Source organism: Ursus arctos, unplaced genomic scaffold, assembly GCF_023065955.2.
Source record: "Ursus arctos isolate Adak ecotype North America unplaced genomic scaffold, UrsArc2.0 scaffold_20, whole genome shotgun sequence".
Classification (NCBI taxonomy): domain Eukaryota; kingdom Metazoa; phylum Chordata; class Mammalia; order Carnivora; family Ursidae; genus Ursus; species Ursus arctos.
Genome location: NW_026622875.1, coordinates 24,305,771 through 24,323,104, shown reverse-complemented (window position 1 = coordinate 24,323,104; position 17,334 = coordinate 24,305,771). Strand labels below are relative to the sequence as shown.

The 17,334-nt window shown below is 45.4% G+C and overlaps 1 protein-coding gene across 1 annotated transcript in view; it reads right to left on the bottom strand.

Annotated features, from left to right (window-relative positions):
* The window catches only part of NME9 (NME/NM23 family member 9), a 34,658-nt gene extending 23,366 nt beyond the window's left edge, over nucleotides 1-11,292 (bottom strand). Inside the window, exons 1-6 of the mRNA XM_057315981.1 lie at nucleotides 11,260-11,292; nucleotides 8,422-8,479; nucleotides 4,820-4,923; nucleotides 3,633-3,704; nucleotides 1,837-1,953; nucleotides 543-618 (exon numbers count right to left, since the gene is read on the bottom strand). Coding sequence (XP_057171964.1) covers nucleotides 543-618; nucleotides 1,837-1,953; nucleotides 3,633-3,704; nucleotides 4,820-4,923; nucleotides 8,422-8,479; nucleotides 11,260-11,292 — 460 coding nt within the window. The remainder of the gene's footprint in view (nucleotides 1-542; nucleotides 619-1,836; nucleotides 1,954-3,632; nucleotides 3,705-4,819; nucleotides 4,924-8,421; nucleotides 8,480-11,259) is intronic.
* Between the last annotated feature and the right edge of the window lie 6,042 nt (nucleotides 11,293-17,334).

Sequence of the window (17,334 nt, the reverse complement as noted above, 5' to 3'; positions counted from 1 at the left end):
ATCTTCCTTCTCCTTCCAACTCAGCTCCTGAACTTAATGCTGGTTTCCCCTGGCGTCTCAGTCACTGTCACAAGCCACCTTCCCAACAACGGCCCTTCTAACTTCTGGCTTCCCCACGTCAGGTCAGGTTGCTCTTCTGATAGTTAAGGTTCAGGAAGATCTGTGATGCCCAGGACTCCTGACTTTTGGACCCTTCAGGAAAAGGTAAAAACAAGAAATGAGCTCTTTAGCTCAAATGAAGACCTAGGAAACACCAGCATCATTACGTGAAATTCTACCTTCCTTTTTATTAAGTGGGGCTTTTCCTGATGCGGGTAAGTGCCTCGGAAGTCGTACTTGTTATACTTGAGTGTGATCAGAAAGCTGTGAAAGTGACCTACGATGCCAAGAAAGGGCAGAAGGGAGATTTGACACAGTATGTTTGAAGTCAGGTGATTGGAAACAGAACGCCGCATGGTTAATCTTCCAGAGTCCAGATTGCCCAAATCACTGATTACTCACACGCTTTGCCTTTTCGCCTTGCTTAGTGGTTCCCTACTCACCCACGTCCTCCTCTTCGCCATCGTCCTTGTCATGGGAGAGGCATCCGTCCTCCTCAGACAGAGCCTCATCTCTAATCTACAGCAACAAATTGGTCATTAGCAGAAAGTAGTTAGCTAATTAAAATTACCACAAAGACCTCCAGACACTGACAGAAGCCAAAAAAAAGCAAAGGCCTGAAATGCAGAGCCATGGAAAGGGGGTCAAGCACATCAGCCTTGGGAACTTTACAAGACCCTTTTTAGAAGCCGGATGACAGTGGGGGTGAGGGTGTTCGAAGACAAGGAAATCCATGCTGACTGGACGGTTTAGATTCGGCCCATTTCCACAAGCGTCAAGTAGAAAACATGACGTAGGGAGTCGGCCAGAAGACGAAGGAAGGAGTGACATACAAGGAGATACTTAGCAACTGGCTCCCCCGAGCAGGTTAGTCGTGAAGACAGACATCATCTCCCCTGGAGGGAGCACAAGCACGTGTGATTTTTGGAGAAAAATAGGATTGATTCTACCCCATTCTATAAAAACAGGGCTTTGCTATTTGGAATCGAATACAAAAACTTGAACAATGCACACTGAACGCTAAGGCTCGTTGGACGGAAGCTCAGAGGAAATGCCTCTCTCTCTCTGAGGTGGTGTCCGTGTTCGATGGCAGCCAAATTTTTGTGAGAAACTTGTAGTCTATTCTGTCATGGAAATAATTTATCAAAATCACAAGCTATGCTGATCCTATTGCTTGTGTGAATGACAGAGCTTAATTTCTAAATTAAACGAGCCCTCGGGGATCACAAGTAAAACTTTCAGGAATGGGAGGCGAGGGCAGGTCACCAGGAGAAAGCTCACCGTGAGGCTGATTTCTACCCACTACTCTGCCCCATAACTTTATTATCATTTCTGAACTCATTGTCAGGGTTCCAAAAATCCCTGTTAAGAATTGAAGTGGGGGATGAACAGGAAATGGATAAAAGAAGTTCAAGTGCTCTGGATGAAGGGGACGACTTTTTAAAAGAAGTTTTTAAAATGCATGTGTGGGGGTGCCTGGGTGGCTCAGTAGGTTAAGCAGCTGCCTTCGGCTCAGGTCACAATCCCAGGGTCCTGGGATCGAGCCCCGCGTCGGGCTCCCTGCTCAGGGGGGAGCCTGCTGCTCCCCCTGCTTGTGCTCTCTGTCAAATAAATAAATAAAATCTTTAACAAAATAAAATGCACGTATGTCCTAGTGGGCACGGCCTCGGCATTTAATGACACTTGCCACTGAGCGCTCCAGGAACATCAGTGGGACAGGAGACACTGCATCCTTACCACTTGCCGCTCACAGCCTTCGGCCAGCACCTTCTTTTCAGCCTCCAGCTGCTCTCGGATGGTTTTCTGCAGCAGCGGGGCGTTAGCTCCCCTCACCACCGCCACCAGTTCTCCACCCTCGAACACAGAACACACACGCTACTCAAACTTCTCGAACTCTTCTCAGATCTTCATCTCTTTCAACAGACAGCGAGTGTCCAAGAGCTTTGCTCAGGCGTGTGCCCAAGGTCGAAGCCTCCATCCACTTCTCTGCCTTCTACCCCATGCCTCTCCTTTCAAAACTCCCTTCAGGGAAACAGGGAGTTAGTTAAGGGAGGAGCGGGGCAGCGAGGATGTGAGTGACTAAGTGTGGCTTAGATGGGGCTCGTCCACTCGACAAACACCTATGGAGCACTTAATCTGCCAAGCACCAGGACAGAGGCAAAGAATATGAACCGTCAACGTGAAAAGCCATAGTTGCCTGCTTCAATGAACGGGAAGTCCCGCGGGAGAGAGGCGATCAGATCAAAGAAACAATTACCATAGAATGAGATCATCACTTTAAGAGAGGAACGTACAGGATGCTTGGCATTACGGGCAAGAATGGATTCCCAGCTCCATCCGGGGCGGTCAGAGGAGACTTCTCAGTGGAGCTGGTGTTTGGGGCGACTGAGTCTCCTGCTTTAAACTTTTCAGCAGTCAGTCTGAGCATTACTCACAGAGGTTCGTGGAGAGTGGGCCCCCCCATTTGCATCCCCGCCCCGCAGGGGCCCCCCAGAGGGTGACGGAGGCTGCTGCCTTGGCACCTGCTCCCATACCCTTGAGTACGATTTATGGCATCATCACTACAGGCTCAGTGAGCAAACCCCTGTGACAGCGATCGCATTTCTGCACCTGTGGTCCACTGTCACTCTGGCTCCTTCCCACTTCTCCATCTATCCTCACCCATGTTTCAGCATCGAACTTCGGTCTTCCATCGAGAATCAACACCCAAACCACGTTTGCCATAAGCTTCCAATTTGTGATACTTGCAGTGCTGAGGGCAGAAGCCCGAAGGTTTCCAAAGTGAACAACCCTGGCCTGGCTGTCAGGAGATATGGGTGGGTAGGCCTCAGTTTCCCCTGACTGTATGAGAAGGAGGCTGCAGTCAGGAGCAGCATATCCGTCGCTTGCCTTCAGGGCCTGGCAGGTGACCTAAGCTAGGAAGCCAGGTGTGAGGCACTGGGCCCTGAGGGCATGGGGCCAGAGCATGGACGTCACACCCAAAGACATCCAAATTACCTTTCAAAACATGGAACTACTTGGCTTTCCTCAATAGTCCCTTTCATTTCTGAATTTCTGTAAACGTATCTTCACATCTTATGATTAAATAAAAATGAACGCGGAGCTTGTGTACCCCAGTAGAGTGTGTGTGCTGAAAGCTTCCCTCCATGGGGCAGAGGACAGAAGTCTGGAAACCCTGTGCTCTGACTGTGAAACATCAGTCAAGACTGCCCATGAGCCAGAAGAAGCAGACACATTTGAGTGACTCCCATTCTTTCCCGTGGACCGCCAGTCAGGAAGGCTGCCGAGCCCAGCGTGACCGTCGGGAGCTGTGTCATCCTGGGCCTCCCCGCCAGGGAGCCGTGCCACTGTCCTAGGCAGGGACCTGCATTACCATGACTTACTATGCCTCTCTTTACCCCAAATAACAGACACAGTCCAGAAGGAAACAAGCCCTCGTTTGGATCAGTGAAGCCTCTCGGTGACGTTCAGTCAGACACCTCTGCCGGAACCCTGATGTTTTGCGATAGTTGTGGTTCTGCAAATGTACTTACTGCATAAAACAGAAAAGTCGGCTCGCACTTCCCTCGGTATTTTTCAAGGACATCAAGACAATCTGCTTCTGCCTAAAGAAAACAAGCTGTCAGGAGGTTCTTGGGGTGCTGGGATGCAGGGGCATGATGGTGGGAGAATCACACAGGACAATACACACAAGACACACACCCCATATGTACATGCACGTGTCCCCCCCCACATATACCCCATAAACACACACACACACACCCTCATACTCTCTCTACACACACATACCCCATGTGTATATACTCACACCTATCCCCCCACATATCCCTCTTACACACACCCCTCCCCATACACAGACACACTCATACACACACACCCCTCCCTGCACGCACATCCACACTGTGACTGTCCTCCCCAGAGATCACCCTGGCTGGCTCTCATGCCTTTCCCTCTAATATCAGAATAACTCTCCTGTCGACATACTGGTAAAAATTGTTGACAGTGTGCTTTTCTGAAGAATAAACAAGGAGGAAGCAAGGGTTTCTCCTGCTCCCCAGCCAGCTACTGCTCTGACACCCCGCTGCTGCCAGGACTGACAACCACAGGGGGACGGTCCCCACACTGCCCTCCATGTCTGAGAAACCCCGTCCAGGGGCAGGCATTTCCGCCACACACTCTCTCCAGAAGTGTCAGAACTGACTCCCCAGGAAGAAAGGGCAAAGTCCTTGAGAGGTCAGTGTAGGTGTCTTGGCCCCTGTGTTCCGCCCAGGAACCTCTAAGCTGAGCAGCCCATCCAGTGTCTCTCGCACACTTCTCTGGAATTTATTCCCATGTCCATACATTAATCCAAGTAAATATTGGCTAGACGTTCCCCAAGATGGAGGAGAGCATAAAAATCTTGGAACGCTGTGGGTGAGAGTAAGACTTCAGAGTCCCCAGTGTCTGTGAGCCAGAAGGAGCACCCGTGTGGGGCGACACACACCCCTCCCCTGTGCACAGGGTCAAGAGATACCTGAGCTCAGAGTGACTGTCAGGCAGTGGGGGTGGGGTGGAACCTTCATCTCCAGAGAAACTATAAAGCATCACGACTGATGACCCAGAATTCCACAACCGATGCCTTTTCAATGATCTGGAAAAGTCTGTGTGCTTCCTGTTCCCACTTTTCAATTTTTAATTATTTTACAATGTCGTGTGACATTCTGCTGAGAGACAGTCTTACTAGTGCAAAGTGCAGAAGGTCTAGGCCAACCTCGATCCTCATCTTCTGGAAGAGGCTCACCATGGGCTTGCAGGGCCCACACCAGCCTTGATAGACGTCGACAACTGTGTGGAACCAAGAAGCAGGAACATTCAGTGAGGACCAGCACTCACCACGTCAGGGAAATTTATGCCTGCAAACTAACTCCACTCCAGTGCACGTCTGTTTGCAGGGCTATTTAATGGTTCAAGGGATTTATTCTCCCCTTGGAATAGGAGCGAGCATGGAGACACAGCCGCCCCTCATTCTTATGAACTCAGTGTTCTGACTTCTAAACATAATGAAGTAAGTGTGGTAGAAAACAGTTTTCTTTGCATGGATCCTTAACCTGTAGTAATTTTCAGGCTACACTCACGGTCAGGCTGGTACAGAGTGGCCCTCAGTAAATATTTGAATTGTACTAAAATTATCTATTCTAAAAGAGGTCAGGGTAGGCAGCCTGTCAGCACACAATCAACTCTTAGCTGCTTTGATAGTAAATGCAGTTTTGAAATTTTCCCCTGATGGATTAAAAGCCACTTGCTTTGGGTAAAGGAGAGTTTTATTTACTTCATAAAATCAACACTGTTCTCCTGAAAAGTGTACGGGATGGAGACCTAGATGGAAACTTGGATACTTTTTTCTTCGTCGGTCCCAGTCTATGGAGTGTGCCAGGACTGGGCATGAGGGAACCCTCTCGTCTGATCACGCGAGGCCACAGGGCCTGTGAGAAAGTGAAGCAAGCTAAGCCAACACATGTACCAGGTACACGCAGGACGTGCCCGGCCCCATCATCATGACACAGCTGGTGCTAGACTGTGCGAAGTTCAAAGACATGAAGTAACTAACCCAAGGTACAACAACAATAACCAAAAAACCCTTAAATTCTCAAGTGGTGGAACCTAGCTTTGAACCCAGGTCCGTCTGAGTGCGTGCTCTTTCAAGCCCTCTGGGAAAGAAGCAATGCATGGATTCAGGAGTGTTGGTTAGTGGGGCAAAGGCCTGCTTCACAAGGTTATGGGAGAGAGAGCAGGGCTGGAGAGAAAGTGTATCAAGAGTCTGACTGAAAGAGAAGAGGAAGGAAAGAAATGGCAGAGAAAATGAAAAGGTGTGCCTGCACGCGTGCGCGTGCGTGTGTGTGCACGCGCGGGCACACACTTGCATGTGTAAATCGGAATAGACTTGCCTATTTGAAGGCAGATGAAAGTGAACCAGCGGAAGGCAAGACTTCCAAGATGGTGGTTGACTTTGGAAGCAAATGTCTGCTGGCTCTAGAAAGAAGGAAGAGCGTCTCTTCCTTGAGACTGCCCGGTAAGAAGGGGAGGACGAGCCCCTGCTGCCCGCAGCCGACACAATTCCCTGGCAAGCTTCGAGCAGGGCTTGACAGAGTCCCACGCAGCAGATGTCAGTTATGATCACCTGGAGTGCCTGGGACACAGCAAATTCTCCAGAAATGCTGGGGTGGTAGTCTTCTTACTGCCATTAAAGAACTAGAAGTTATGGTTGTTTTTGGTAGTTTTCTTACTGCCGTTAAAGAACTAGAAGTTATGGTTGTTTTTGGTAGTTTTCTTACTGCCGTTAAAGAACTAGAAGTTATGGTTGTTTTGCCCTAGAGCCAAGTTCCAGTTGCACAGATGAGACATGGAGACAAAATAGTTGAGACCTCGCACCATCAAAAAAGCTGTGTAATCCCTCAGGCAGTAGAACGTGGCAAGACTCCCACCCACCATACTGCCGGATCAATGCAAGCAGCATTTATTTAGTGCCCCCTCTGCCCCAGGCCTGGGCAAGTCTGCCAGAGATGGAGATGAAAAAGACAATGCCCGTGTTCAGAATTTAGGGGGAAAGCCATGAGTGCTCCTCCAGACAGAGGCCTCGCCAAGCTGGGTGTGTGCTGGGGGCACGGGGGAGACAGGGTCCCACCCCGAATGCCCAGGCGACTCCCAGAGGTTGTGACTACGCAGAGATTCTGGAAAGATTTCATGCAAGGAGGCTGCTGCTTTGGAGCTGGGCCTGGGAATGAGGGCAACATCTCCAGCTTATGATGGGGTCATGATATTCCAGGGAGCAGGGACAACATGGATAAAAGTGAAGAAGTGGGGAAACTTGTGGCATGTTCAGGAAACAGATCAGAGCTCAGGACACACCTCAGCGAACAGTGGGTGAAGGGGCTGGAAAGATAAACTGAGTCATGGGGGTGGAGAGTGTAGGGGCCTTGAAGGCTGAAGTCACTCGGTGTGGGTGGCACCAGGGAGAGATAAGAGCGGACACAAGCTGGCCAAGCAGGTGTACTTATAGGAAGAAGAACTGAGTGGACAGAGAGAGAGAAAGGGATCCCAGATATGCACAGTCAATGAGGAAGAGAAAGGAACAGTAGGGGCAGGTGTGGCAGGCAGCCTCTAAGATCCCACCGGGGAGTCCTGCTTCCTGGGATGTAACCCCCTGCCCTTGAGTGCACGCCGAACCTAGTGACCAAACAGAGTAGGGCAAAGTGATGGGATGTCACTTTTGAGATTCAGTTACAGAAAGACTTTGACTTGCATATGTCTCTCCTTCCCCGTCTCTCTCCTCTCCTCTGGGGGCAGAACGTTACTGAGTTTTAAGTAGCCTTATGGAGAAACTGATAGCAAGAACTTGATGTCTCTGGCCAATAGCCAGTAGGGCCCGGAGTCCTGCCAACAGCCACATGAATGAAGTTGGAAATGACCTTCTAAGATCTATCAGAGCCACATGACCGAGCTTAGAAGCAGAGTGGACTTTCTTTAGTTGAGCTTTGACATTGCCTGTCTTACTCCTTAACTGCAGCCTGGTGAGAGACCCAAAACCAGAGACACCCCAAACCAGAGGCAAAGCAACACCTAGATTCCAGACCCACAGAAACTGTAGGATAATAAATTCATTTGGGGGGCACCCGGGTGGCTTATTTGCTTAAGTGTCTGCCTTTAGCTCAGGTTATGATCTCCGGGTCCTGGGATCCGGCCCCACATCAGTCTCTCTGCTCAGCAGGGAGTCTGCTTCTCCCTCTAACTCTCCCTCTGTGCTCTCTCTCTCAAATAAATAAATAAAATCTTAAAAAAATGTTCATTAAAAAAACTACTAAGTAAATTGTTGCAATGGATAACATACAAGAAGATAGGGACAGAGAGGCCCAAGGGACAGTGGCTATGCTGTATCCTAATGACAGTGCAGTCCCTGGTTCCAGCCCCTTGGGATGCCTGGCTCTCCTTCCAGCCCCTGAGTTCCAAGAGATCCCCTTATTCCTTCTGATACATTCCCCTTTATGCCTCAGGTAGTCAGAAGAGGTTTTCATTCCTTCACACCAAACAACCCTTGGGTCCGACAGTCAGCTCTGGAACAAGGGATCCCTGTTACCCAGGAGTACTGACTGCTTTCCTGAACTGAACTTACCAACAGATGTGCAAGCAGTGTATATATACACACACACAAAGAAATGGCTTGGTTCTTCATTTATGAAACTCAGGATTATAGGGAAATGGAGCTCATGGCAGCTTTTCTCTTCATGGTTCAATAGGCCCTTTAGCACTTTTGAAAAGGCTGGATCTAAAAAACTTATCTCAAATTACCAGTTAGTCCTTTGGAACTGAGCATTTCCTCCCAAAGCTCCTGGGTGCTGATGTTAGCCTAAGACCAAAGCAGAACAAAGGCTGTGTTACTGAGGGCAAGGAGGGGGAGAGGATTTGATGTATTTGCTCCAGATACCCTACCTCCCTACCTCCCTACCTCTCACGAACCCCCTTCCCTTCCTCTCTCCCCCGCTTCCCCCCTTTCCTCCCTTCCCTCCTCCTCCTCCCTCCCTCTCTGAAATAGGTACAAATACAGCTCAAGCTGTGTTCTTTCCCCCATCTGCCTTTTTCCTCCCATCTCCTCCTGCCTCCATCCCCACGAATAACCACTAACCTAAGAAAATCTCAGTCATTTTTTAAAATAATTTTTCTTGTTGCTTGTCCCCAAAAAAATATATATAAAATTATTTTGTGTCCATAAAATGTACATAAATATCACACTATAGAGATTTTTTGCAGTTTTCTCACTCAAATCCAGTTTTGACATTTATCTAGGTTCATATCTATTTGACTACTGTGAGAGGATTGTTTTGTGGAATGGCCCTCAGTTTGGGTGTTTGATGTTTCCCGATTCCATTCAGGCTGTGCATCTTCGGGTTGGTTGGAATTGGGTGGTTTGGTTGGGGGGTCAGAGAAGCAGAAGAACATTCTCTCGTTGCATCCTATCAGGTAACATGCAATTTCGATCTGCCCGTCACGGTTGAGGTCCGCTTGGATAACTTGATTAAGGTGGCCTGTGAGTCTTCTGCACTGTGAAATTATTCTCCTTCCCCTTGTAGTTAGTAAGTTTTGGTGGGGCTAATCTAAAACTATAAAAATCAAAAGACCATGACAGTGATCACTCCTTCTTAATACAGGTATGCTAAGATCTTTTTTCCTTTAAAAGGGCTGAAAACGTCACATCTGCGAATCTTCTACTGAAGATCTCTTTCTAAAGAAATCATACCTCCACACTTTTTGTTTCTATGAAAAAACAGAAAAAATGGAAGAGTCTTCCTCTTGATGCCTTGAGTGATCTAAGAGAGTTGGACCAACGTTATCCCGGGCTCCCAACGGTAGTCCTGAAGAAGGGGACAGAGGGTTCAGAAGAGTCCCTACCCCCACCCTCTCTCATAACAGTCGCTTCCAGTGGCCCAGCTGTCAGCAGCAGCGCTCTGGGGTACACCCCTGTCATGGGATAAGCCTCACCAGCCGTGGGGCCGGGACTCCGAACGGTTGAAGACTCTCGCGCCTAGGAACGGGGCAGGAGCAGGAGAGCATGGAAAATGTCTGGACTTCACTAAGCCCTACGTTTGGTCAGGAGTGAATGGCGAATATGTGGCACATTCTGGCCAGACAGTCTCTTCATGTCCTGTGATTTCTGTCTCAGTCATAGAAGGAGCCTGAAATAGTTTTACTCAAAGAGAGGAAGGGTTCCTGGGCTGAAAGCCCTGCTTTCAAGGAGCCGATCTGATAGAGAGGCAACGCTCACACAGGTGTCTCCATGCATATCCCTCAGCAAGCAGGAGTACTTACTTGGAGCACACATTGAATTCAGAGCTCTGGGGAATAACATTTTTGTGAAATCACCAAAAAATATTACCCCCAAAGGGGATACGGGGCATAGACAGACGAAGACAAAATCATATGGGACAAAAATCTTACAGCCACACAGACAGCAATCAGTCCAGCAGTCTCGTTGCAACAATTTTGCCGGCTATGTATTATCCTTGCTGTTCGCATAAGGGATATGGAGTCTCAGAGAGGTTGAGGAAATCATTCACAAAGCAGTAAGTGATAGGTCCAGGTGCTTAGAATTTATTTATAGACAGAATGTAGACACATGAAAAGTTTCAAAACTCCAGAGTCCTAGAGCACCAAAGCTGGCAGGCCCTTGGGGATGGTTCACTCATTCTACAGATGGGCAAGCTGTAGCAAGAGAGGTTATGTGATTGATCTCAAGTCTTAAGAGTCGACAAAGAGAAGAGTCAAGAACTGTATCAAGTCTTCAGACTTTCAGTCCAAAGCTCTTCCCACCCTGTCCTAGTACATGCTATCTTTACAATGGCATTGATCTCTCCCTTTTTCAATCATTAGGCTTTGGAAATTTACATGTAAAGTGCTCATGCCACAGAGGACAATGAAAGAGGAATCAGGAGTCTCAAGAGCACTCCACTCTACGCCCATGCTCATGCCTGAGCATGCATCCAGATGGGCTGAACTGACTATGAGACGCTGTAAAAAGGCACTCCTTGTTCGGGACCAGGAATAAAAGCAGATGCTGGCTTACAGAGTCATTAGCTCCAGGTGCAAATGAAGTAAAGCACTCCATACAACGAATGTGTAGTACATAAAACATCAAAACATATTTATTGAATAAGCAAATGATTGCAAAGAGCAGGGGTGGGAGAACGGGGTCTCCAGAGTGAGTGTAGTTACAGATGCATGCCCAAACTCAAAAGAACCGTACGTCATATTCTTGAAGCAAGCTGCATTTATATTTCAACAAAAAATATATCAGTATCGAATTGTATTGGTTCAGATTTTCTTGCATTTTTGGTTTTATTTTAATTCCTGTTTGGGTTATGTTTGCATAAGCACTATAAGCATAAAGCACTTATACCCCATTTTATGTTTGCTTATATTTAAGGGCACAAAAAAATTGTCACTTAGGGGGTCAAGGTAAGTTTGTTGTTGGCGGTTTTTTCGCTTTAAGATGGAAGGGTACAACACTCAAGTTTGAGAACACTGCATGTCCTGCTGGCAAATAATATCACCTTTATACATTGCTTTCCACTGCTCATCAACCCCGACCTGCCCCCAACCAAGTGCTGGAAGCAAGCACCCCTTGAGGCTTACCTGCAGGGCAGTGTCCTTCTTCTTGCTGCCCATGGCTCTGCAAAGAAGACAGAAGCCCTGTTAACTTCGGGCTCGGGCTGTTTCCGACAGCAGCCTGGAGACAAACCAGCAAACCCAGAGCCTCCTTCCGACAAAGCCCCCGTCCCTTTAAAGTAAATACTAAGTAGCAGCAAATAAATGCCCTGATGTAAAATGAACACCCCACGGGGGAAGCGGAGCCTGCCCCCCACAGGTTTGTGGCTCGCTAGCCGGTTTTTGGCAAAGCCCCTTCCTAGCATGGAGTTGGGGAGCCCGGCGATACAGCCCTTCAGGCATCGGAATGCCTGCCCAGGAATTCGGGCAGGAAAAGGCCAACGAACCTTGTTATCCCTATTGTTGCAATGTATTCCTGGGAAACTGAGCCACGGCGATCTCTCGACAGGTATAGGGTCCTCAAAGTGCAGCGAGTTTCCAACCTAGTCTGCAGAGACCCAGCCACGGTCGTCAGGACAACACAGCGCGGTCCTCGTCGTCCAGGTAATAAACATGCGTACACGTAAGCCACGCCCACCGCGGGCCCCGCAGGACGGCGGGAGGGAGTCCCGCCCCCTCGCAAGCGGAATTGTCCTGCAAGGACGCTCTCGTTGGCGGATGCGTTTGTCAGTGTCTGGGGGGTGTGGATCCCCCAAGCAGAGGCACCGTACAGTTCATCCCCAATCCCTGCACACCTCCAGCCCAACCGGAGCCGGTGTGCAGCTTTTCTGTTGTTACTTACTGCGTGCCAGGCAGGAGTGGCTCCAGGTTTTGAGGTATCTGAAGGGATCCCCTTTAACAAAGAATACAAAATTATAAATTCAAAATTATGTATGAAAGTCCAGCAGAGCAAATAGAAAACAGTTACAAACATAGCGTGAGTAGTTTATACCAATTAGAGTGTCAATGGATTAAAAAAAAACAAGACAAGGCCCAACTGGGTGTTGTCTATAAGAAATTCACCTCTTTTTTTTTTAAGTTTATTTAAGTAATCTCTACCTCCAACGTGGGGCTGGAATTCATGACCCCAAGATTAAGAATCGCATGCTCTTCAAACTGAGCCAGGTGCCCCAAGAAATTCACTTTAAATATAAAGACACAGATAAGTTAAAAATAAAGGGGTGGTGGGGCGCCTGGGTGGCTCAGTTGGTTAAGCGTCTGCCTTCAGCTCAGGCCATGATCCCAGGGTCCTGGGATCAAGCCCCACATGGGTTCCTTGCTCAGCGGGGAGTCTGCTTCTCTCTCTCTCCCTCTGCTGCTCCCCCTACTTGTGCTCTCTCTCTGTCAAATAAGTAAATACAATCTTTTAAAAAAATTTTTTTAAGGGGGTGGAGAAAGTTATGCCATGCTAACACTAATCAAAAGAAAGCTGGAGTAGCCATATTAACTTCAAGCAAAGCAGATATCAGAACAAGGAAATTTATCAGGAATAAGGAGAGAGCAATACATAATGTTAAGGGGGTCAGTTCCCCAGGAAGACATAACAATATTTAATGTGTATGCACCTAACAAGAGGTCACCAAAATACATGAGACAAAAATGTATAGAACTGTAAGAAAAAAAAAATAGATGAACCCAAAATTATAACTGTTAACTTCAACACCATTTTTCAGTAATGACTAAATCCAGCAAGGATATAGTTGTACTGAACAAGAACATCAATCAACTTGATGTGACATTTATACAATACTTCATCCAACAACAGCAGAAGACAGATTGTTCTCAAGTTCACATGGAACATTCACCAAGCCAGACCACATTCCAGGTCATACAACAGAACTTAACAAATTTAAGAGAACAGAAATCATACAGAGTCTGTTCTCAGACTACAGTGGAATTAAACTAGAAATCAATACCAGCTGATGAAAGAAATCAAAAGGATTTAAATAAGTGGAGAGCTATTCCATGTTTGAGGGTAGGAAAAATCAATATTCTGAAGATGTCAGTTATTCCCAATGTGATGTATAGATTAAGCACAATTTCAGTCAAAATCCTAGTAAGCTATTTTGTGGATATCCACAAATTAATTCTAGAGTTTATATAAAAAGGTAGAGAGACCCAGAATAGCTAACACAATACTGAAGAAGAAGAAGAAAAACAAAGAGAACTGAACTTCAAGACTTACTATAAGCAACACAACATGATATTAATGAAAGAATAGACTCATAGATCAATGAAACAGAACAGAGCCCAGAAACAGACCCATACACATGTGGTCAACTGATCTTTGACAAAGGGGCAAAGGAAAGTCAATGATGGTGGTGGAATAATGAGATCTGGACACAGACCTTGCACCTTTTACAAAAATTAACTCAAAATGGATCATAGACATAAATGTAAAATGTAAAACTATAAAACTTCTAGAAAGAAACAGGAAAAAAGCTAGGTGATCTTGGATTTGGCTTTTTAGACATGACACCAAAAGCATGATCCATGAAAGAAAAAATTATAAGTTGGACTTCATTAAAATTAACAACTTTTCATCAACTATACTCAAATTTAAAATTTTTTTAAATAAATAAAAGAATTTGAAACATGTGCTCTGCAAAAGACTGTTAGGAGAATTAAATAGAAATGCCGTAAACTGGGAGAAGATATTCTGATAAAGGACTGTTATCCTAAACACACAAAACTCAACAAAAAGAAAACAAATAACCCAATTAAAAACTGGACAAAAGATCTGAACAGATACTTCATCAAAGAAGATATACAGATGAAAAGTAAACAAATGAAAAAAAACCCTCAACTTCATTTGTCGCTAGGGATTACAAATTAAAGCAATAACGAGATACTTCTACACACCTATTAGGATGGCTAAAACCCTAAAAGTTGATAATATTGGTTTGCAAAAGTTGGTGAAGAGCTCCAGAGCAGTAGACACTCTCATTTAATGCAAAATGGTACACAGCCACTTCGGACGACAGTTCGGCAGTTTTTTACAAAGCTGAATATAGTCTTACTGTATGATCCAGCAATGATGCTCCTACGTGTTTATCCAGTTGATTGGAAAACTGAGGTATACACAAAAACCTGCATGTAATGTTTATAGCGGATGTATTCACAATCACCCCAAATTGGAAATAACCGAGATGTCCTAAAAAGGTGAATGAATAAGCAAACAGAGGCACACCCCTACAGGGGTGTCTGTAAGACACAGCATTGCAAATTGTGTCTGCTAAATGCAAGTGATGTTTGTTGCCGCGTGGTGGTTACTCATGCTCTCGAACGGTGTGAAATCTTCCTTAGAACTCATTTCCAAAATAAAATTCAAATCAGGACACTGAAAAATACTGCCAGGGCGCTGAAAAGTACCTTTTGTTCTTTTTGAAAGGGTTCGATTTCTCACCGCTGGTTGATCTCTACCATAAAGTGTAGTCACATCTTTGGCAAATTAAACACAGAACAAATTTAGGGCAACCACACGTCTTTACACCCTGACTTTATACCTGTTGTCCTGTGCAATTATTAATAGCAACACTTTTTACTTTCAAAGACGTACAGTGTGGACAATATAGAGCCTCCTCAATTTTTCCCAAATGGATCACCCCAGCTTTTTACATCTTGATATAATGAAAGTTCCATCTTTTACATATTTTATGGTATCTGTCAGTGATTGGATTGCGTTGCCCTAAAGTCCTGCCCTAAGGAAGGTGCTTTGTTTGTTTGTTTTGCTTTTGTTGTATGCAAAAACTTCTAACTTTAGGGGTTACTGCTGTGTTTTGGTGTCTGAAAGACTGAAAAAACAAACAAAAATTGTTCTTTCTCCTGCAAGTTATGTTTATTGCCACAAGAGGATTGTTTACTCAAGGGAAACCCTTCTGTGACCCAAATTGGATGCCAAGAGCATTTTCTTTATTTAAACACTTAGAATTGTGTTGTGACTCTGTGAAACAAGAATGAACTTACTCACTTTAAGGGCAAATCACAAAACCAAATAGTTTCCAGTTTCTCGTGTTAGCTGATAAGAGTGTATACATATCAACACCTCTCTGCTTCCAGATATTACGGTTTCTTTTTTCCACAAATACCAGTGTGTCCCTACTATGACTGGCTCTGAGGAAGGCAGCTAGAAGTACCAAACCGGGGGCATTAGAGTCTCACAGACGTGGGTTGGGGCCTTGGACCCACCACCTCCCAGCTGTGTGAGCTTGGGTCCTTACTTCAACTTCCTCAGACTCATTCTCTAGTCTTTAAAATGAGGAGTATAATACCTACGTTTTGGGAATGTTGTGGAGAGAAATAACATCTTCCAAACGTTCTTGATAGTCAAGCCATTATTGCTTAAGGTGTCATCCTCTCTTCACAGCGGAGGACCGTCCGTCGCTGGGAGGCAGCTTCCCCGGCAAGGTTCACAGTGGCTACCCCCAGCCCTGGCAGCCAGATGGAGCCATTCGATTAGTTTTCCTCCATCAGGGTGACCGTGATGAGTGCTAACTCTCAACCCCCCTCACTCTGCCCCCATCTGCCAGCTTGATGTGACCAGGATGGCCTTAATGAGCAGAGACGTTTTTAATTTGATGAAATTTAATTTGTCAGTTTTTATTCTTTGTTTATTGGGGGTTCTTTGCCCTGTTTAAGAAATCTTTTCCTAAGGATTTCCTACCCCCAGGTCATGAAGATATTCCCTTTATTTTCTGCTAAGAACTATAAAAAAGCTATAGTGAAAGGACTTATTAAAAATTTACATTTAGGCCTATGATTCATCTCCAATTCATTTTTAATTGAAATTTTTATTGAGATAATTGTAGGTTCATGCAGTTGTAAGAATAACATGGAATCCTTTGTACGTTTTGCCCAGTTTCCCCAATGATAATATTTTGCAAAACTATAGTCTAATATCACAACCAGAATATTGACGTTGATACATCCACCTGTCTTAGATTTCCTGAGTTTTAGTTGTACTCGTGTGTGTGTGTGTGTGTGTGTGTGTGTGTGTGTGTGTGTATATAATTTTATCACCTGTGTAGGTTCATATATCCACCATCATAGCTAGGATCCCGAACACAGGGATCCTTTGTGTTGCCCAGTAGCCACACATACCTCTGTCCTGTATCTTTCCCCCTGACTTCTGACAACCTCTCTTCTGTCCTCCATTTCTAAAATGTTGTCACTTTAAAAATGACATATAGATCATATCATATAGCATGTAACCTTTTGGGATTGGCTTTTCTTCACTCAGCATAATTCCCTGGAGAATGATCTAAGTTGTTGCATGTTTTGTTGCTGGTTATTACTGCGTGTTTCATGAATGGGTATACCACAGTTTGCTTCTAATTACCTTTTGTATGAGATATGAGGTAGGGGTCAAATTTCTTTCTTTTTTTTTTTTTCCCGTATGGATTTCTGGTTGTGCAAGTAGCATTTGTTGAAAAGACTTTGCTTCACTCTATTGTGTTGTTTTGGCATGTTTGTCAAACATCAATTGGTTATAAGCATGCGTTTCTTTCTGGATTCCCTAGTCTATCCCACTGATTTATTTATCTGTCCTTATGCTGGTACTTCACTCTCTTGACTACTGTTGTATAGTGTTATGGACTGGATGTCTGTGTCCCCTCAAAATTCATATGTTGTAACCCTAATCCTAATGAGATGGTATTTGGGGGTGAGGCCTTTGGGAGGTAATTAGGTCATGAGGGCAAAGCCCTTGTGAATGGAATTAGTGCCCTTGTAAGAATAAGCCAGAGAGCTAGCTACCTCTCTTTCTGCCATGTGCCATCCTAAAACTTCTATGGAACGACAAAAAATTCAGAATAGCCAAAGCAATCTTGAAAAAGAACAAAGCTGAAGGCATCATGCTTCATGATTTCACACTATATTACAAAGCTATAGAAATTAAAACTGTGGTATTGCCATAAACACAGACATACAGATCAACAGAACAAAATAGAGAGCTCAGAAATAAACTCATGCATATATGGTCAATTAATTTATGACAAAAGAGCCAAGAATATAGAGTGGGAAAAAGAATAGTCTCTTCAACAAATGGTGTTGGGGAAACTGGACAGCCACGTGCAAAAGAATGAAACCGGACCGCTCTCTTACACCATACACAAAAATTAACTC